At 54.6% G+C, this 21,669-nt stretch overlaps 1 protein-coding gene across 1 annotated transcript; it reads right to left on the bottom strand.

Annotated features, from left to right (window-relative positions):
- Positions 1-4,476: 4,476 nt before the first annotated feature.
- LOC114616877 (cytochrome P450 26B1) lies at positions 4,477-21,338 on the bottom strand. Its single transcript, XM_028762368.1, has 7 exons — positions 21,318-21,338; positions 20,575-20,967; positions 17,047-17,271; positions 9,977-10,252; positions 9,606-9,761; positions 8,028-8,312; positions 4,477-7,690 (listed from the first exon to the last, which is right to left on the bottom strand). The coding sequence occupies exons 2-7, from the start codon at positions 20,776-20,778 to the stop codon at positions 7,298-7,300; spliced, it is 1,539 nt and encodes a 512-aa protein (XP_028618201.1). The 5' UTR covers positions 20,779-20,967; positions 21,318-21,338; the 3' UTR covers positions 4,477-7,297.
- Between the last annotated feature and the right edge of the window lie 331 nt (positions 21,339-21,669).

Below are 21,669 nucleotides of genomic sequence, written 5' to 3'. Positions count from 1 at the left end.
CCTTCACCTTGGCTTCAGACTGTGACAACCCATTCCATGGCAAGCTTCTTCCTGTCTGTCCCAGTCCAACAGGAGCCAGTGTGTGCTAGGGCTGGATGGACAAGCAGTCCCCTAATGCATGCAGCACTCCAGCCTCATTGACTCCTCAGGAAGACAAAAGCTAAACTCTGGTCTGGTAGTGACTCAAAGAGGCATCATCCCAACACCACACTTAGTACCAGCATTGGCCCCAAAGTCACATTTTCTATTAATAAGCAGCACACGTTTTCAGGAAGTAACCTACCCGTCCGAGAGCTGGGCCTATAAATGAGGCCTGGGGTCAGAAGGCTGAAAAGCAGATGCTGAGCCTCAATCTCCAGGGTAGGCATCACCCTGTCCCTCAGAGGTGAGGCTGTCAACCATGGGAGTGGCACTAAGAGCCACCGAGATCATTTCCTGGCCCCAGCCTTCCCACACCCTGTTGCCATCATTTCTAAGCACTGCTCAAAGCCAGCCCGGAGTCAGCCCTGACCCCCAGGTCTTTTGTCAAGCCTCCCCACCCTATATTCACGCTGTCAGCCGGCCCCTCGGGACACACCTTATGCTTAGTCCTTTGGTTGCAGCCCACACATGTCCTGACTTTTCTCTTCACTAACCTCGCCCCTCCCAGCCTCCCAGGCACGGCTCTTGGCTTGCCATGCTAAGGTGCTGCAAGAGGCAAGATCACCCCTAGCCCAGGGGCCACCAAACAGCCTAAGCACGGAATGCTAGCACTGGCCCTCTGCCTGCTGTCAGAGCCTCTTCCTGGAGGCTTTTCTCTGCTGCTCATCCTTCAGGGAGACCAAGGCAAGGTCATGCCCAGTGGCTTCCTTCCAAACTGGAAGATAATGACAATTCCCTAGGCACACTAGAAGCCACTCCACTGCAGGGAGAGGTTTCTCCCCACCTCCCCACCGCCATTTCCCCAACCCCAGACAATGAGTCCACAATCAGGAATCCCATCTTCCAGAAGAGGGATCCTGGGCATGTTACCTGGCACTCAGAGCCAGTTGTAAAAAGGGACCTTATTGCTGAGGAAAATGAAGAATAAAAAATGATGCCAAAGATTTTTAGTAAGATAGGTCCACCCACGGCATGCTGGCCATGCTCAAGTTCCATATTTTAAAGGATCCATATTTTAAAGGATCCATATTTGAAGGATCCATATTTGAAAACATTTAGAGGACTTTGTAAATTGTCCTCTGACTGCCATGTGTACACTTGAAAAAGTACAAATCAAATAAATTTGAAATCACATCTATGTGTGCGTGTGTGTGTGTGTGTGTGTGTATTAAAGCTTCAATTCCCCAGAACCACCAAAAATGCCATCATATATGTACATATACGTATACATATGCAAATGCATGTGTCTGTGTGTGCAGCTGTTATTTCACATCTGCTCTCTACAGTTCAGCCTCCTCCTTGGGCTCCTCCACCCTGCTCCCTCACTGCAGTGCGAGCTGCTCACAGCACTGCTATACAGTTTCGAACCGAACCCTAAGAAAGCTGGGCAGAGTCCTGGCCCCCAGAGTTCACACCTGTGCAGCACCTCCCCTGGGATGTGAGAGGGACTCTGAGACGGAAGCCACTTTGATGGTGAGGATATGTTCTCAGCAATATAAAAGGAAGTAAGGTTCCCTAACCTGTTAAATTAGGTTAAGTTTTTCTCTAGGGGAAAGAGAGAAGGGAAGAAGGAAGGTGGGAGGGAAGGAGAGGAGAAGACAGGCAAGCGGGAAGGAGGCTCCTGAGGGCTTCAGCATTACCAGAGATCTCAAGGCCAGAGACAGACAGAAAGAGACACCTCTCTTAGCCCAAAGGAAGCAATTGCCTCTGTGGTGGCGTGCTATGTGGTGAGTGAGGAGGTGGCCTTAGGACCAGCCCTCTGCCGTCCAGCTCTAAGAACTTGAATTGTGCCACTGACCTGAGGCTGGGGAGGAGCAAAGTCTTCTCTGGCCTCTGCTTCAGGCTGTCTGTCATGTACTGCCAACTGTTCCTACTCTGGGGACCAATTGGAAGAAGTCAGATATGTGGCCAGGGGTTTGTACATGACTCAAAGTGAGCCAACTGGGGTCCTTGAGCGAGTGGGGATAGGGAGCCTGAGGGCTGTTGAGGTTATTGGCTCATAGTGAGATCTTCAGGGTACAGCCCAGGAGCACCAGTCACCACATGCCCTACTTACCTTATCTCACCAAGCCAGGGTCCCAGAGCAAGAAGTTTCGAGAAGGAAGGGCCTAAAAACCCTAGCCAGATCAATCAAGAAGGGTTGTTATGCGTGCACCCCAGGACTTCAGCCTTCCAAACGAGCCCTATTCCCTCCCAGGTTAGCCAGCACCCTGTCCATACAGCCAGAATTAAAGGCTAAGAGGCCCCGTAGAGAACAGAGCTAGTGCAAGCTGAACTCTGGGCCAGACCAACCTCTTCTGGGGTACATGAAGTTGGATGGGAGAGAGCTGTGGGAGCAAAGGCCCCAGGCTGCTCATCACTGTCCCTTGATCAGAGCTAGGGCCTCTGTGGGAATAAAGCCTGCTTTTGCTCTCTCTGCATCCTCCTCCATCTTTCTCCTACCATTTTCCCTCTCCCCAGTCTCCCTTTTGTCCCTGCCCCCCTCTTTTTACTCTCTTCCAAGACCTGCTCCTTCCCTTTCTCTTTCTCCCTCCCTCCCTCCCAACCTTCAAGCATAGCTGGCTGCCTCCCACAGTCCTTGCTCAGCTCACCCTGCTGGCCCTGAGGTCCTGGGCAGCCAGGTCCAGCCAAAGCCAGGGCAATTTTGGAAACGTGCTGGGAGATTTTGAATGCGTATCCTCTAAGTTCTCTCTAAACTGGTGCCTCAGTCCAGGGACAAAGAGTGTCCCTGTTTGTCTGTCCAGTGTTTGTCTGTATTTTCCTTTCAGGCCTGGGGAGCCCAGCCTACAGCTGGCTGGGGGGAAGAGGGAGAGAGCAGCTAGTGTCATTGTCCTCCCCACCACCACCACCAGCCCAACACCATGTGGATTAGGCAGGGATTGAGCTGATGAGGGGACCAGCTCCCCAAATGGCTCCCTGCCAGTGCAAGCCAGGGAGTCAGACCAAGGGTACCTCTGGGGCTGTGCTGCAGTTCCATTTGCTGTGAGCAGGATGGATGGGATTGACACCCAGACAAACCATTGCCTCCCTGAAAGGCTCCCGAGACATCCAGTTCCTGCATTGCTGTGACTGCTGGCTAAACCTGGGCCAGTCCAAGGGACCTGCAGTGAGTACTGGCCACCACAAGACACCTGTCCTCACCCCTTCTCTCTATTTCCCTGTGACCTAAGGAAGGTCACTGCCACTTCAGGATTCTGCTTTCATGGAAAAAAAAATATTCTCCCTGCCCATTTTCTACTCTGAAGAGGGTAGAAGGTTGGGGTTGAGCAGATCCAGAGATGGGAGGTGGGGAGACCGCATCCACCATACAGAATAGATGGCTGGCATCGGTAACCATCCTGCTCCGCTGCCACTATCAGCTGCCTGAGTGGCCAGCTTCTGTGATCCATGCTGGACAAACAAAGCCCTGTGTCCCGGTGTCCCTGGGCCAGAGTGCTCTGGGCAGAGCCATGGTCAGATTGTGAGAAAGAACTAAGGTGACCACATAGTGACTTTTGTCAGGTCAGCCCAGCAGTGGCCACCCCAGGATGTGAGACTCCAACTGTGCTTCCTGGCTCCTGGCCTCTCCCCATGACCCCCACAGCCCTGGTTCCTTGGACCAGGACAAGGAACCCCCATGGACATTGCTTGTCCCCATCCTGTAGTTTTGTCTTCCCACAGTCTCCACATCAGGCCTCTTGAACAATCAGGCTGTGGATGGAGTAGCTTGGGAAATGGGACATTTCAGATACCAATATGGCTTGCAGACCTCTGTAGCTGGTGGCACACTGGCTCCTATGATGGACCACCCTGGGCTCAAGACTCACCATATAGGAACCTGGTTTGTTTTGTTTGTTGCATTTCCCAAGCTCATGCCCAGGACTTTGACAGACTGGGAGGAGGTGCTAAGAACACCTGGCAGAGATGCTGGGGTCTGGGCATGTACATGATCCCATGATAGCCATGAAACAGATTTGGAGGATCACCTGCCCAGGCAAAAGGCTGAGCTCAGAATGGGGAGTCCACTCATGCACCTCCCATGGCTACATATTTCAGCCATCCTAGGTCAAACTGATGAATAAGCCTACGAGCTGTGGATCATTGGGTCCAGTGCAAAGACTTGGCATATCTGGTCACAGTCACACTTGATAGGGATGTGGCCTCTCTGTTGTCTGTCCCCCCATCAGGCCCTGGGTCTCATCACAGCCTGTTCCTTGTGTAAAAATGTGGAGTTCCTTCCACAGCACGTTCTAGAGCTTCCTGACAGGTTGCTCTAGGCATTGCTGCTGGGAATACGGGAAGCCTGGGAGCCTTCTAACAAGTCTGAAGGGCAAGAGACCAGGCAGACAGCAGAGACAAGGGTGAGTCCCCACAGTTTATTATGGAAGCCAATAAAAGAGCCACATTGAGTATTTCACAAAATGCATGACATTCATTGTTGTAATATGCAACACGGAATATTATATACACATCAAAACCACACGACAGCCGAAACACACACACAGAACCAGCTCACATCAAAATGAGACACACAAGTGCGTTCTCAATATTAAAACAACTGTGATAAAAGCATATTAATATTTTGAACCATGTTTACAATAAAGAACAATTCATATTTTACTAAATAACAAATATTTAACAGCAAAAACTTTATACTAAATATCTATTTTGAATTATAACAAAAATAGTACTTATAATAGTTTATAAAGACAGACACAAAATTATAACATTTATGAAAAAAAAGTTTTGTGTATAAAATAATAGAAACCTGGGCAGGATCAAAATGGTTGCCCAGAATGCACACGCCAGCGTCTAACTTTGAAAGTGCTTCAGTCTGCAAGCCCGTGGCAGGAAGTCTTTGTGGGGTTTGTTTTTTTTAAATGTCAAGTTACAATAGTTAGGAATGTGAGAATACATCACCCATTAATGCTACCACAACAAAACACACGAACACAGAACAGACACATCTACAGGAGTGAGACAGGTGCCACACCGCGGGTGCCTAGGCCAGGTCCCTTTGCCTGTCACCTTTGAGACCCATCCAGGCAGACCATCTTTCACCCTCACGGGGATCCTTCCCCCTCAGCTTTTCCTTCACTACACCTCCTGGGCTGGCCCCCTGAAACGGAAGGCCCCTGATGCCTGCTGGGGTCCTCCAGTCCCCCTGCCCCTCACCAGGGCCAGAGTTACATGCCACATCTTCAGTCTGAAACAGAGGGCCGCAGGCAAGCAGGGTTAGTGTGCAGGAAGATGAGCCTCCCAGACGGGCACTGGTGTGTGGAGTGTGGGCAAGATAAGTCTTTACACAGTTTGGCCTGTTTCAGAACTGAGAAAGGAGGCTGAGGGTTTACAGTTATTTTTGACTCCACCATAATTTTGCTGGTATCCTAATGCCGTCGTTTGTTCTGGTTCTGTCAGAAAAATACAGACCAGTGAAACATGTGGGAAACGTGGCTTATGGGACTTTCTGTGTGGCTGGTGAGATGTGGCTGACCCACATGACAGTGGCCATCCAGGGTCAGGTCAATGCGGACTGTCGTTCTGTGTCTCTGTTTTCTGGAGAAAAGGAGCCACTTCCTTAGGAACGGGCAAAAGCGATGGATGATAGATGGAAATCAAAAGCAAAGAGGAATCTGGAAACAGACTGAGTTGCCTAGAGACACACTGGAGCCCCAAACCCTTCCCAGGAAGGTCCTGCATGGTTAACCCTCAAACTGTCAGAGGCAGGAGTCCCTCACCTCCCCACCCAGTCACCTTCCACGCCCCCACTGGCCTTTCTGCAACTGAACCACTTCTGACAAATCACTTATGCCCTGTCCTCGTCTCCCTCCTCTCCTTCTCCATTGCTTTCTAGCTACAACCTCCCCTCCAGCTTCTCCAGACCCCACAGGGCCTGAGGCACCTCAGAGAGAGGGCTTTCTCCACCTTATCTCTCTCCTTTCTTCTCTACTCCAAACCCTGAGCTGGGCTTAGCAGATAGTGGCATGGGGGTGGGAGTGGGTATGGGGTGGGGGACTCTTCCAAGAAAGAGCAAAGGGGCAGAGAGTCAAGGAAGGGAAGACAGAAGTCCCTTCAGAAGAACCCGTATCCTTATGCATCCTCACCAGGGGAGTGGCCGGCACTGGGACAGGCAGTGAGGGAACAGAAAGTGGTGGCCCCCAGACCCACATGCCCAGGGCTTTGACAGCCTGGGAGGAAGTGCTAAGACCACCTGGCAGATATGCTGGGTGTCTGACTCTGAGGTTAAACTACATCTTTTGCCTAGAGCCCAGGAGGGCTGTTAACCCTCTACCAAAGAACTGGGTTAGACCAGACACACTGTCTTCTTGCCTCACATAAGCCTTGAAAAGGACAGCTAGTTCAGAGGCTGGCAGGTGTGTGCATGTGGTGGTGGTGATGGTGGTGTGTAGGTGTTGGGGGGTAGGTGCTCCAGACCTCAGTCTAGCCAAGGTCAGTGAATAAATACGGGACAGGGGCAAGGGTGGGCAGCTGGGAGCCCAGCTATAGCCAAAAGCCACCCGGCTCAGTTGGTCCCATGGGGGAGGAGTGCCAGTGTCCCTGCCCAGGGCCACCAAGGAAGATGCTAAGGATTAAGCCTATAATGCACCCCAAGGTCAGAAGACAAATAGCAGCGACAGGTAATTTCCAATGTCCAAACTGGCTAGGCTGGTATGGGCCCCTCAAGGCTGTGGCAGCTCCCACCCTGCCTAGGGTTGCTTAGACTAGAATTCCCAGAACACAGTTCTGGGCACCATTAGAGCAGTAACAGAAGGGAGGATGTGGGGCTGTCAAAGAGTGCTCCAAGGGGCCCCCTTTTCCTCCCTCCTGCCTTCAAACAGCCATCTGACCACCCACAGAAAGACAAGGGGGTAAGGGAAGGAAGCGTTCAGAGGTCAGAGCATATACTGCAGCTCAACCCACTGGTACTAACACTGTCATGGGCATACAGTCCTGGCTCTGTCCCAGGAGCTAAGCTAGGGGGCAGTGGAGATCCAAGAGTGGGAGTCAGGAGGGGGCGGGGCCCTTCTGTCTTTGGGGAGGGTTTGCCAGGGAAGAGGCCAAAGAACAACATAGCGGGGCTGCTGGCCTCCCACCCAGCCCCACCCCACCCCACAGGTTTCTATCTTTGCCCCCCATCCTCTCTGCTGGGCTGGGCTGGGCTGAGACCAGAGTGAGGCTACACCGTAGCACTCAACATGGCCTCCGTCTCGGGCAGAATCTCATTCTGATTGGCATCCAGACCAAAGAACTTGACACTGAGGCCATCCACCGGGTGCAAGACAGGGACCAGAGTGATGCGAGGGAAGGTCCGCGTGGCCAGCTCGAAGCGGCTAGTGCTGGCCAGCTCCACCGCCAGCACCTTCAGGAACAGCTTGGCCAAGTGCTTGCCCAGGCAGGTCCGCACGCCACCGCCAAATGGGAGGTAATGGAAGCGGCCATCCTTATCCTCACTGCGTGCCTGGCTGAAGCGGTCAGGGTCAAACACATTCACATCCTTGAACACAGGCGCTGTGTCGTGAGTGTCTCGGATGCTATACATGACACTCCAGCCCTTGGGGATCTGGAAACCCTGGAGGAAGACCGGGCAGAGAGTAGGGTGGTCAGAGCCAGAAGAAGCCCACTTACCTGTACTCATTCTCATTTGCACAAGGCCTGTTCCTAACCCACGTCACTCCCTCAGTATGCTAGATCAAATCCCCATACCTAAAGATCACAGGGGTATCCCAAGTGGCACACAAGCTGGCTTCATTCAGCTATGCATTTGGGGTGAAGCATCTCCCACAGGACTGAAAGCTACTAGAATCAGGCACTGTTCCCTACCCCCTCACCTTACTGAGGACCCACAAACAGCGTCTAGCCAAAGTCCCAGCCACCCCACTACCACCAGCACTTGAACCCAGTCTCACATCCAGTTCGAAGGTCTGCAGCACAGTGCGGTAGCCGCCCGAGATGGGTGTGAAGAGCCTCATGACCTCTTTGATGACGCAGTCCAGGTAGCGCAGGCCACTGAGTGTGTCCAGGCGCAGGGTGCCCTCACAGGGGCAGCCACCGCCATGGAGCAGGCCCTGGGCTCGCAGTTCCTCCCGCAGCTTCTCCAGCACAGCAGGGTGTTTTAGCAGTTGCATGATCAAGGATGTGCTGGCACTGGCTGTAGTGGCATAGGCTGCAAAGATCAGCTCCAGGGTTCCATCCTGTACAGCAGAAAGAGGCATTCTGGGCTGTTTGCAGTGGCCAGTTAGGATGATCTTTGCTGCTAGCTTTCCCAGGAGCCCATCTGCACTGAGCCCTACCTCCTGACTGCCAACAGTGTTGCCCTGAGCCTTACTCTCGAACGGCTTGTGGAGGTCACAGTCTGGTCCCTAGCTTGGGTGGAAACACTGCTGTGACTCAGGGCAGAAGCATAAGCTTGCTGGCTTCAGAGCTTAAGGTCATTTCTTGCTCAGTGCTGTACTCCTGGCCAGCACCAGCAGGCCTACTTAATGCAGTGAGCTCACAGAAAAGAAAGGATATATTGCGGAAGCTCAGCACTGTGTATGTTTGTGTGCATGTGCATATGTGTGTGTTTGTGTATGTGTATATGCATGTGTGCCTATGTTTGTGTGTTTGCGTGTGCGTGTTGGTAACTCAATATTGCTGCCAGCTTCTTCCTCCACCCCAGAAGAGGGATGTCTTTTAGTGGGCAGGTGGACAGGCAGGATCTGGAAGCAGCGTAAGGCAGCACCAGGAGGACCTAAGAAGGGACTGCAATGGAATCCAGAGGTCCCCTCCTCCCAAGGCCTGGATACTTGCTAATGAAGTCCCAGCAGTTTCTCCCCAGCTTCCTCGGGAGATCTGTAGACACCAGGTAAGGGAATGTTAGGATAAAAAAGCCCTCTCAAGTAGAAGAGCCCCCAGAAAGGGCACACTGCAGGGCCAGGGGACTGAGGCCCAGCTGTGCTGAGGCAGTGGGATGAACAAAATTATCAAACAGCACTGGAGAAGCTGTAAGAGGAGGGAGTCCTTATTATGATCAAACCTCTCCTGGAGTCTGGAGCTGGCCTCCAGTGAGCGGCTTCTAGGCATGTGTTTTCTTAGAACCATGGAAAGAACTAAGAGAGTAATTTAGGAAGAGGTCCAATAGGAGGTACCAACAAGCCCCTGACAGGCCTCAGGATCAATCTTAAGAACAATAGGGAGGGATATGTGTAGGATAGAGCGTATGGAACCTGACCACCCCCAAGATATAGTGCACACAGCCCCGAGCCACATGCTATTGTGAACAGAACAGAATAGCTCCCAAGCACCCTTCAGAGCCACGCCAAGGACACTGCTCTGCTTCTGGATCAGCACTGTCATGGCTTCTACTCCATTGCTGGGCCCAAAGCAGCCACTGCCACTGCTGCTCAGAAAGCTGGCCAGTGCAAAAGCAGCCAGGCAACCCTCTGCTCTGGATGAGGGAAGTGAGAAAGGGCATTCCATGGTGGAGCATGGGACTGCCCACCAACCTTAAGCTCCTGCATGGTCATCTCCTTGCCATGTTCCTTGCTGCTCTCAATGAGAATGTCCAGGGCGTCCGAGTAGTCTTTTCCCTGAGTACACTGTAGCTTCTCACGGATAGCTTTCTCTAGGCCCTTCTGAAGGGTCTGCCGAGCTTGGATGCCCTAGGGGAAAGTGGACCATCAGCTTGTCTTGAAGGCAGGGCTCACTCTAAGCCCCTGGACTACATGGAAAGATCCAGACGCAGCCTGTTGCCACTTCTGGTCTCACCTGTCTGCTCCAGTGCCCTGTGTTCCCTCCCAGCATCTACCCAGTAGTGCATTTCCCTCCCAAAGGCAGTCAGTCCTTCGCCCTCCCTTTCCACACACAGGGTACTCACCCTCCGGTAGCCACTGAAGGGCAGGTCCACTGGCAAAGAGAAAACATTCTCCACAAACTGCTGGTATACCTCAAAGAGGTGGCCCAGGTCCTCCTCAGGGATGCTGAAACCTAGCAGTACCCGCACGGCCATTCGGAAGGTAAGTCGCTGGGCCTCCTGATACACATTGATGGCCTCAGGCTGGCTGCTCCAGGCTCGAAGTGTGTCCTGGATCACCAGTTGGATCTTGGGCAGGTAGCTCTCGAGCGCCTCATGGCTGAAGATCTTGGAGAAGACCTGAAGGGCCCAGAGGCAAGTGGTAAGGGACCTGCAGCCAGGAGGAACACTGTCCATACCCATCCTGCCGTGCTTCCTGGTGGTGGCTCCAACCCAACTCCCTTGTGCAGTTTCCTATACTGAGCCCTCAGTTTACCGCCTGTGTTTGTGAGAGAGTGGGAAGCTATCCCAGCCTTGGGACCCCACAAGGGCTAAGGTGGAGACACATAAAGGAGTCTGCACTTCTGTTGAGGGGACTTTCTGCCGAGTCCCAGGACCTTAGGAGGGTGTGTCAGGAGAGGTGAGACATGAGTGTCCGGTCACAGCACACTGTTCTCCTCTGCTGAGCAGGCAAGACAACCCTCTGCTAGACAGAAAGCAGGATGTGCTAGGGACCCAAACTGTCATCAGTCCCCATGTAATGACAATTGAGTGGAGACTCTAGGAAGTGCAGAGGCTGTATCATCCAAACATGTACTGTATGGTCAGGCCTCTAGACAATAGCTTTCTACCCCCGGAAGATCACAGAGACAGAAGACCCTTTAATTCTGAGCATCTTCTAAGACCATCAAGGGTCCCTGTTCTCATACCCTGGTCTTACACTCATCCTCCTGATTGGCTGGGCAGTGTCCTGCCTCCACCCCAACACGGCATGTTTTTCACACAGCTATCCTCTGTCCGAGAGAGGGAGAGTGTCTGTTTATTTACTCAAAGCCTGTGGGTCTACTTATATCCCCAGATACAAGTCCAGAACAGAAGGTTCACCCCAGAGCTGGGAAAAAAGGGAGAGTGGCGGGGAGGATACCCACCAGCTGGTACAAAACCACACAAGCACACTGACCTCCCGCCTGCCCCCCAAACACAACCACCACACAAACTGTAAATGTGAGAATTTCCCCTGCAGTCAGCTCATGGAGGAAAAGGTAACATTTTCCTGGCCTGTGCCCTGCATGGCTAATGGGAGGGCTGGTTTGCAGAAATAACAGTGCTGGCCCTTCAGTGGCCCAGCCTTTTCACACAATAGCACTTTCATTCCCCAATTCCCAGTGGGCAGAGGGAGGGAAGGGAGGCCAGTGAGGGGCAAAGGACCATACTGCCCAGACCAGTTTCAATGCCAGGGAACAGCCTGGAGGAACAAGGGTGACAGGAGGTCCTCTAGGTCACTCACATTTGCCCAGTTCTGGGGTCCTGGGAAATTTCTTGGGAGGGGGGCTTCAGTAGTCAGAGGGTTATAGAGGAAGACTGTATTGGGTGCCTGAGCCCTTGTCCTAATGTTCTTAGGACCAGGTTCATCCTTTGGCCCAGGGGCCTTGGGGGTGGGCAAGAGTGGGCCCTCACCCTCAGGAGTCCAATCAGAGACTACTGACCAACAATGGACACTAGAGAACAGAGCTTTGGGGGGTCACCAGGAAACACAGTGGGGAGGTGGAAAGGTAACTCATGTGAACAAACACTGGAGAAGCTGGCTATGGTGTAGGAGGGGATAGTGACACCACACTGACTGAGAACTAGCAAGCTCCTGGAAGTGGTATAGGATAGGCAACGGCACAGTGGAAATCTGGTCCCAAAGACATGTGAGCCCTCTGGAGACAGCCTGGCACCCCGTACTCATACCTCACCAAGGTCCTGGGGGCCTGGCACAGGCTACCCCAAAGGCTGACAAAAGGAGGGCATCCTGAGAAGGGAACACTAGGATCATGGACAAACCCCTTGTGCCCCTTAGGTTACAATCCCTGCGCCCTCTAGTGACAGCTAACTGAATCACTTCTCTGACCCGAGGGGTCCAGAAGGGCTGAGACAACCCAGAAAGACAGGGGATACAGGGATGATCAGGAGCTGAGCAGGGAACTCTATGGCAGGGTGTCTAAACTTGTTCCGAAATGGAAAAGGGTCCTGAGCAAGGCCAGGAAGCATGGACACTGTCCTCCTGGGTCCCTGGGAAGAGGACTATCCTCTGCTGCTGCTGCTCCTCCTGGCCTGTTCCCCCATAGTTTTTTTACGGAGAGTCCATCTAGATGATTCAAAGTCCCTTTCCACCCAGATGTTCCCCATGTCTCCTTGGAAGTTTCCTCTTTCCCGCTTCCAAAAGGTGGAGAAAGCACAGTCATGAAAAACCAAGCAAAGGCTGGTAGCAGGCACTCCAGCAAGGGACCTTTGATCAGAGTCACTAAGTCGGTGGCCCTGCCTCTGCTTCAGCTGCTCTAGAGACACAGGGGCCTCCCAGTCTCTGGGAAGGTGCCGAGTCTGCATCTCTGGGTGTGAGCCCAGGGCTAACAAGGCGGGCACTTCCCAAAGCCAGGCAGCCCAGAAACCACCAGCCACCAAGGAGAACAGGCAGAGGTGCCTTGCCAGGGCAGGGAGAGGCCTGAGCCTCATCAGCTTGTTGGATATGACGCTTCTAGCCACTGGGGTCAGGCCTGGGGCACAGAGGAAGATGCCTGGGAGTGGCTCAGCGTGAAGAAGGTTCTGGCCCAGGAGCATTGGCCCTGACCACAGGCAACACAGTGGCCAGGCCGTTTTCTCTTTCATGGGGTCTTCCCTAGGAATTCCCATAATGAAGCCAAGAATGCCTCAAAAAGGCCCTTGGGGACCAGCCAGGCCCCGACAGAGCACGGCAGATCAAGCCACAGGTATGGACTTTACAAGGGATGGGTCCAGGGAGGGCAAGAACAGGGAGAGAGGGTCCTGGAGACCCCAGAACACCCACCCCAACGTACCCATAGAATCATGAGAAGGCCTAGAGGGAGGGTGGGCTCTGTTTTAAATATATCCTTGGAGAACACTCCCAAGCCCACTTGGTCTTTCCAACAACACAGTTACCTATATTTTCTGTCTCTCTGTTGGTAGAACTTGATTGTGTAGGGCCTGGGGTGCTCACCTGGGCTCCTCAAAGCCTAAAATCCCCTATAACTGTTCTTACAGATGTCTTCTCTTTCAGCCAGACTTCCTCTCCACACTAATCTGCTGTCCCTGGGATGGGAGGTCACCTTGTAATATCCCACAGCTCTCACAGGAGTGGTACCCTCCCGATCAGCCTGCAGTTGAGGATAGATGGGCAAACTGATGGGCTGCCCCAGCAGAGGGCAGGGCCTCAGAGGGAGCCCACTGCCCAGCCAGTGACTCAGCTGAGGAGGGTTGGAAGCTGCCGCCCAGGAGGGGTGGGGGCCAGGCAGGCCACCCAGCCAAGCCACTGGAGCCTCAGCCTGTGGAATGGAAAGAAAAACAGAAGGCGGGCAGCAGGCTGCATAGGGGTGACGCCAAGGTGTGTACTTTATTCTCCAGTAAAGAGGGGGACTAAAGGAGGGAGCCACTCTCCAGCTGCCTGCACTGCCACCTGGCTTCCCCTTCACCTTGGGCTGTGTTCACTCATCATTTCTGGTCAGACAGAGTGGGAAAGCACCCAGCTTCCCTACCTGCCCCCCAACCCACCTCTGTGTGTACCACACTATCTAAACTCCTCCACATACCCCAACCAAAGTACTAGAGGGGTCAGGAGCAACTGGCTGCCCATTTGCTTACCACTTTTCCAACCACAAAACCCCTCTGGAAAGCTGAGAGTCACGAGAGAAGGGTCTCCACAGGCATAGGGCAGAGTGACTGTCTATATCCCACGGTGGGATCCTCAAGTCCTGCCTCACACCAATCTTTTGGGTCTGGGGAGTCCAAGATGGCTACAATGACTGGCATTAGGGCTCAGAGCCAGAAAAGACAGCCTCTGCTGTCCCCAGCAAGGCCACATTTTCTTTCCAAAGCTGGCGGGGGGGGGGGTATAGAGGGGGAGCTAGCAGAAGGACCAAGGTGGACTTCAAGGAGACACCAGAGTCCTGGACCCCTCTCCACATCGGGAGGAGAACACCAAATGGAGGGAATACAGAAAGCAGAAGCCTCCACACTCACTCTGCCTGTTACCCAGCACAAGGGCAAGCAGCGGGAGGCACCCACACCCAGACACTCTGGCAGCTGGCCTGGGCTTCCTCCCCCACTGACCTTCAAAGAGATCCACTCCTGCCACCTGCCCTCTCAGCAGCCCCTGGGACCACTTGCTGGACCTACAGTAACTTGTGGGTGAAGAACTTCATCTATTAGGACAAAGGTTGTTCCCCTGAGACTAGGCTGTCTGGCTATGCTACCCACCTGCCCATGGACCCCGAATTAGCTTGGAGCTCCTGCTCTGAGCCAAGTCTAGATCCATGTGGTCATGTCTATGGCTATAGCCTATGCAATGAGCTAGAGGCATCCAAAGCCCAGTGGAGCAGGGTCGGCCTATCCCAAGATTTTATTTCCATGGACCACTCTGGGCTCTGCTTACTTGCTGGGCAGAAATCCTACTCTGGGGTCTTCCCTCTCCAGGGCAATCTTGGGACCCTATTTGGTACACCAAAGTTGCTAGTCTCTCAGTGCTAAGACCCAGCTCCATATAAAAACTCTGAACAAAAGCAGGGGGAAAAGGAGACTGGAGAGCAGAGGCTTCTGTTTGCCTCTTACTTCTTGTCCCCACCTTCTCAACCAGACTCCTCCCCCCCTCCCCTGGCAGCAGGCCAGCTATTCCATACAATCTGTCAGATAGGAGCCTCTGCCCCAGGTTGGGAGGGGTTCCAAAGGAGGAGACAAGGAGGGAGTCTGAGGCCTGGCTTTCACAGGTGATGCAATCTGAGTGGGGACACTCTTGAGTCCTCCAGGCAGCCCCAGCTAGCCCTAGACCACCAGGGCAGCAAGGGCCAACATGTGGAGTGCATTCGGTGATGGCTGTGAGGAGCCCTCTCCCCACACATCTGGTTAGACCTCCCAGAGAAGGGGTGCTCACCCACTCCAATGGAAACAGTGACTCTCCTAGTTCTCAGCCAGCCGTGCCCCGCACGCACACCTGGGCCCAGCTTCCTGCACACTCATCCTAACCAGGCTGGGGCATGGCCCTTACTGCAGTGTGAGCTGAAAACACTCACCCTGGCCAGAAAGATGCCCTCCAGGCTTTGCATCCTCAAGATTGACACATCTCTTCAGGGCAACATGGACATTCATGAACACGGCCCCTGAGTACTCAATTTTTGTCCTTCCTGTGAGTTCCTACTTCCTGAGGTCAAGGATCAAGCTTCCTGCTTCTTAGTACGTATAAAATTCAGTAAACTCGGGATCATGGATCCTTGATAAAGGTCCTACTCACGTGACTACCACACAGCAAGCACACACACACTGGGCCCTCGGTGTTTTGTTTCTGCCTGGATCAATATGTGCTAGCCTTTGACCATCCTCTGTCTCTAAGAGCAGGAAGGCCAGGAGCTCAGAAAACTGCAGAGTCTTAGTGTCTGGTTACCCATCTCATCAAAACTGTGTTCCATATCTGTTGCCCTGGGCCTCACCCTCCTTCCTGGTCAAGCTTTCTTCCTCTGAGGACCTTGCCCCCACCCCAACTTCCTGCAGCCCCAGCAGGCAGGCTGAGTGATGACTTTGCTGGGTTCAAGTCTCACTCTGAGATCCCTCTGCATCCTGTCTCTGAAGGTCTCAGAAGGTGAGGAAGCCATCAGTGGCTTGGAGCTGAGTTCCCTGAAGGTCTCAGCTCCATTGATGGAGCCTCAGAAACTAAAGGGAGAAACCACTGTTCCCTAGCCCCTCCCCCATGTGTCAGCAAGCTGTGTTAACTGCTTCCAGTATCCAGTCAGGCCTTCGGGGCCTTTCTGAAGAATTTTTGGTAGACCTGTACATCCTCCTTTGATTTTTTTTTTTCTCCCTCTTGTGCCTTCCTAGGAGAACGACCCTTACAGAGAGGTTTGGTTCGGAGAACAGGAAAGCCCAGACAGCATTGTTAAGTGAAGATTCCCACTGCTTCTCAGTCACCCAGGCCACCTAACAGTGGAGTCGCTGACCAAGATCATGGTCCCCGCGGTCTCCTCTCTTTCCTATTCCTTGTTCCACTGCTCCTCCCCGAGGCCAGAGGCCCCCTTTTCTTCTTTTTAGGTTCCAAACCTGAGCGAGTCCTCTGACCCAATGGAAAAAACAGAGTGAAGGAGCCTTGCAGCCTCCTTCTGGCGGCTTCCAGCCCAAGGCCGGCGCCCCGCCCGCCGGCAGGCTCAGCCTTCGGGTTACTGTAGTTCAAACAGCACGTGCCGCCCGCGCTCCCAGCCCAGCGGTGGCGGCGGCGCAGCTGGAGGGGGCGGGGAGGCGTGCTGCGTGTGCGCTGGCTCGCCTGCTGCGAGTCTTTGCTCTAGCTCGGGAAATCCACCGGATAAACACCCACTTTCTCTTCCTCTTTCTGGAGAGTGGGTGCGCTTTGAACCTCTGCGCACCTAGACTTTGCTCCCACCCCTTGCCCTTCCCCCACCGGACTGCGTTCCTGCTAGAGCAGGGCCCCTAAGGCTAGCCTGGAAGACCGCTGCCCGCAGGGTGTCTTCAGTCCAGCAACATAGGACAGACTCGCCTTCCATGCAACCTGTGGCTGCTAGGCCAGGTTTGGTTTTCAGCACCACCATTCTTTGGGGGATTGGGGGAAGCTTTGAGAAAAAGGTGGCGGGGAGTCCGGGGTGAAACAACCGCCCGCCCTGCCTCCTTATTTTTTCCAGTAGAGTGATGCGCTGAGCAACTGCATCCCTTACAGCAGACCCCACACGTACAAGCTTTGTCCAGACATCCGCAGGCAGGTCCTATTACCCTTAGTGGTGTCCACCGTGCAGTGCGCTAGCCAGAAGGTGCATTCGAGTGGATCAAGAGGAGGCCCAAGCAGAGTCGGGATTCGGGCAGGAAATTGTCTAGGCAGGGGAGCTCAGATATCTGTGCCCCTTACCCGAGGCAGCTAATCCTAAGACAAAGGTTCAAGCTTTTACCTTGCGCTTGTTGCGGTGGATGTCGCCAATGGAATTGGCCACGGTGTTGGGACCCAGCAACACGCGTGCGCTCCGCGGCCACTCGGTGCTCACTAGCTGGTGTTCGCCCAGTAGGATCTTGCGCACGTTTTCTGCACCGGTCACACGGATCAGCGGCCGCCCCAGTAAGTGTGTCTTGAAAACGTTGCCATACTTCTCCCGGCGCGACGACTGGAAGCCTGAACCCTGCGGAAATCACACCAGAAGCCTCTAAGGGCTGACTGAGGACCGGCCGGGCCCTTGCATCTTGCCCTACTCTAGCACCAGCCACCTGGTCCCTGTCACCCCCTCTCACCCAACACACACACACACACACACACACGCACGCACGCACGCGCACACACACTTACAGGTTTTATTTCACGGCGTGCATTAGAACTGGGAAGTGGGGCCTAGAGTGTAATAAATAATGCGGTAGGACGGAGATGCAGGGGCACCCACGGAAGGCTACGTGGGAGGGGGACATGTATCCCCGACGGCTAAATCTGAAGCTGGAGCCTGCTCCCCCACCTCTGCGCAGCGGAGCCTCTCGGAATAAATATTTCCAGGCTCCAGGCCACGGGCTGGCGAGACCCCGCGGGGTGGCCGCAGGCCAAAGATTATTTATAGCGGCGCGTTGTGCGTGCCCGGAGGCTGTCCCCAGAGATGGGGGTTGGAGTTTCCTCTCTGCTCCGGTGTGGCCCTTCGTGGGCTCCGCAGGGTGGAGTCTTGGGCCCAGAGCCACAACTCTCCTGAAGCATTTGTCCTGGGAATAACTGGGACGGACTTTCGTCTCCGCCCTTAAATTTGGAACTAGAGCTAACTGGGGAAGGTGCTTCTGAGGGGCGGCGGGATGGGGCGCGGTGACTCGCGCAGGTAATCGGATCGCGGGCCCTTGGCCGAGCTCTGTGCTCCAAGGCCAGCGGCCTGCGGTGCCGGAAACCTTCGTCGCATTCGCCACCCGGCCCGCCTTAACCCTTCTCCCGCCGGGACGCACTGGGTGCAACGGGGCGGGGAACCACCTGTCCGTTCGCTCCAGCCAGCCAGTAGAACTGTGGCAGGGGATCCCGCCTTTGCGTCGTGGTCTCCTAGGAACACGTGGCTCCCTCTACCCGGAGACAGGAGGCTCCCCTTTCCTGACTTGCCCCCCTTCCTCACTTTTCTTTCTCTCGGGGAAACTATATACTCCAGTTAGAAGTGAACACGCCCCAGATGCGAAAAGTGGCTACAGAACCCAGATTCTTAATGGCTTTTCCACATGCTTCTGGGCCCGGCGCGCGACAGGGAACAGGCCGGGAACCCCTGCGCCGCCTGGAGGGGCCGAGTTGGGGACGCCCCCATCCAGACGCCAGCTTGGACGGCGCCGGCTCCTTTAAGAGAAGTCGGGGCGGAGGTGGGGTGCGGCTGAGGGGGGCGCGGAGCGGGGTTCCCGTCCTCGTCTGCCGTGCAGTCTCCCTCGCTCCGTCTCACTCGGTCTCTCCTCTCCCGTCTTTTCCTCTGTTTTTCTTTTCTTTCGACACAAAAGTCGGGTTGTGAATTTTCCGAGGTCGCCGCCGCCTTGCCCCCACCCCCGCCTCTGATCTGCCTAACTATAATTAAAGTGCGTTTTTTGTGGCTTTAATAAAGAGTTATTTGTCCGCCGTTTCCACGGCCTTCACAAAGAGGACTTTCATAGGGGCGGCCGTTCGGGCCGCGAGTCCAATTTATACAAAAATGTATTTTTAGCCCTGGGCTCTGTTTAGATGGTGCTTAGTGGAAACCGAGAGCCCTTGGAGGTCCCCCGTAAAATCTGATAAATTACTCCGAAAAAAACACCGGATTCGGAGAGTTCGCTTTAACCCCTTCAGCACCCGCGGTCCCTCCTCCCGGGGGATTTGACCCCCAGGGACGCGGATGCCCAGGCGAAAAGCGCCTCTCTAACTTTTGTGCTGGCTGCACCACACCCGCAAGGGCCCTTGTGTGAGACTGAGAAAAATGGCAAGGGACATGGGGGTGGGGCAGGTCGGGAAACAGGATGAGAACGAGGGTTCGGAGGATTTGCCTTAAACAGGCGGGAAACAGTGCCACTTGAGTTATTTTCTAAATTCTCGGCTAAAGCCAGGACCACCACCACAGTTAACCCTTTAAATGTGAAGACAAAAAAAAAAAAAAAAAGACCAGGCGAAAGAGATCTTGTCTCTAAAGAACAATCCGATTGGTTGAAGGGAACCCCACCGGATTAGGCAAGCAACCCCCAAAAGAGATGGTCCAATTGTGAGGCATGGAAAGATCCAGGGGAACCTCTCAAGCCCCTCCATGCGGCTTCTCTACTGTCACTCGTCCCCCAACGGGGCGCGGTGGTGTGTGCGTGTGTGTGTGTGTGTGTGTGCTCACGCGCACGGACTGCACGCGTCTATTAATTTCAAGCCAAGCTTTCGCACGTCTAAACCCATTGGTCTGCGCACACACGCGCACGCTCATCTTTCGTTTCTCCTTTCAGGGGTGGGGGTTGTCTGTTTCAGGATATCCAGGCTGCCTCTAATGTCCATGAGCACCCGCCTGACAAACACGCCTCCTGCAGTTACCCCAGAGGTGCACCCCCCAAAAAAACTGGGGTGTATCAAATTGCAATAAGCGATTGTCTAGCATTGGACGAGGTTAAATCCAGGTTAATCTTCCTACTACCTACCTGGGTTTGGTCCTCAACGCGCCTGTCTCCAATTGTCACCAGAGTGGAGTTGTGAAGCGTCCAGTTGCATGGGCACACTCTGGGTCTTTTGCATACTTCTTCTAGTTACCCTCTGCTAAACTGTCCCCACCCAATAAGCAAACAGACCCTTTTTCCCCTGAAAGCTGAGAGCCTTCAACTCTTCTGCTTTGAATTTCTCTTCGGTTATCTTCTTTCTCTCCCACCAGAACTCAGAGACACAGATGCAGATGCGCGTAAACACACACACACACACACACACACACACACACACCAGAGGACGGGGAGAGAGAGGTGAGAAGCACCTCGTACTCGCACAATTGTACCTGAGCCTGAGCCTAATGCACTGCAGAATGCTGCCCAGGTCTTAAAGCGGGCCATTCAAGCCCTCTCCTGCCACAGGCCCTCTCCTGCTTTACCTCTCCGCGCCTAGGTAGATACCCAGGACGCTAAAGTCGACTTGGGCTCAGAGACAGAGGTAAAAACTAAGCGACACCCCTCCAGACTCGCTCCCCAGCGCTCTCCGCGCACCCCTGCTTGGACGCCTGCAGCCCAGGAGCATCACGCTTGGGAACCCTCTCTGCTACCGACCCGGTCAATAGTCTTAACTAGCTAGCTCACCCAGCCTCTTAACTAGCTCACTGGACGCCGGAGGTCTCCGAGTCGCGCTGCAGGCGAGCTGGGGAAACCCAGGCGGCGCCGGCTGAGACAAGGAAGGGGCGGGGCGGGGACCGGCGCTTCCGAGTGTCCGAGCTATCGGCGCCCCCTGGCCGGACACCCGCGGCTAGCGGACTCCTGGAGCAGCTGGGCGAGAGCGCGCTTACCTGTAGCAACCAGTGACCAGTCTCTCCGATGAGCGGGAATCCCATGGAGCCCTTGGGGATGGGCAGCTTGCAGCTCTTGTCGCGGGTGGCAGCCCAGCGCAGCTGCCACAGCTGCTGCGACACCGCCAGCAGCAGCGTCACGGACACCAGGCACGCGGCGAGGGTGGCCAGCGCCGACACCAACTCCAAGCCCTCAAACAGCATGTTGGCGGCCGCTTGGGGGATTGGCTGTGCGGTCCGCGATGGGGGAGGGGAGGGCCGGACCAGAGTTACGGGGGGAGGTGAGGCTGCGGCCGGGGGTCCTGGCACCCCTCGGAGAAATCCAGGAGATGGGGCCGAGGGAAAGGGTCTGGAGGCTGCGGGGTGATCGTAGAGAGGGAGGAAAAAGATTCCCTGGAAGAAGAGAGAAGACACGAGGCGACTCGAGGTGTAACTTTGTTTGTTTGTTTGTTTGTTTGTCCCTTTATGCGGGCTTAGGGCTGCTCTGGGGAGGTGAGATGGAGCTGAGTTAAGCTGGTGAGCTTGCTCTCCCCGCAACCATCACAGACGAAAAACTTTGGAAAACTTTATCCACCAGGAATCTCTCGGAAGCCCCTTTCCTGCTTAAAGCTGGGGGGGGGGGGCAAAAAGAAGGGGAACCGAGAGCTAGCGGAAAGTGCGATCAATTTATCAAAACTATTTCTCCAAAATTCCTAGGTACATAAAAAGAAGAAAAAAATCGGAATTCAAAAATTCCAACGAACCCAGAAACTTTGGGGGCTTGGGAGAAGGCTCCCCAGATGAGGCGAATGTAGAGGCTGGAGCGGCCGCGGCACCCGGAGGCGGGCGAGGCGGGCGCGTTGGCCCGAGCGCGAGTGCGGAGTCGGCCGGCCGCAGCGGGGAAGGGACGCAGCCGGCGACAGAGCCCCGGGCGGGCTCTGGGGCGGCGGCGACGGGAGGGAGGGGTGAGGCGGGGTGGGGTGGGGGAGGAGGTGGGAAAACCCGAGCCCGGCTATCTATCAATTAAGAAAAGGCAGTCTGTCCCGGGACGCAGTCTCTCGGCTCTGGAGTTGCTGTTGGGGAAAAGAAAAGAGATGGGGGGTGGGGGGAGAAAGA

Source organism: Grammomys surdaster, unplaced genomic scaffold (genome assembly GCF_004785775.1).
Source record: "Grammomys surdaster isolate TR1022 unplaced genomic scaffold, NIH_TR_1.0 133, whole genome shotgun sequence".
NCBI classification, from domain to species: domain Eukaryota; kingdom Metazoa; phylum Chordata; class Mammalia; order Rodentia; family Muridae; genus Grammomys; species Grammomys surdaster.
The sequence above is the reverse complement of the archived record's forward strand: the minus strand, read 5'-3'. Positions and strand labels throughout refer to the sequence as shown.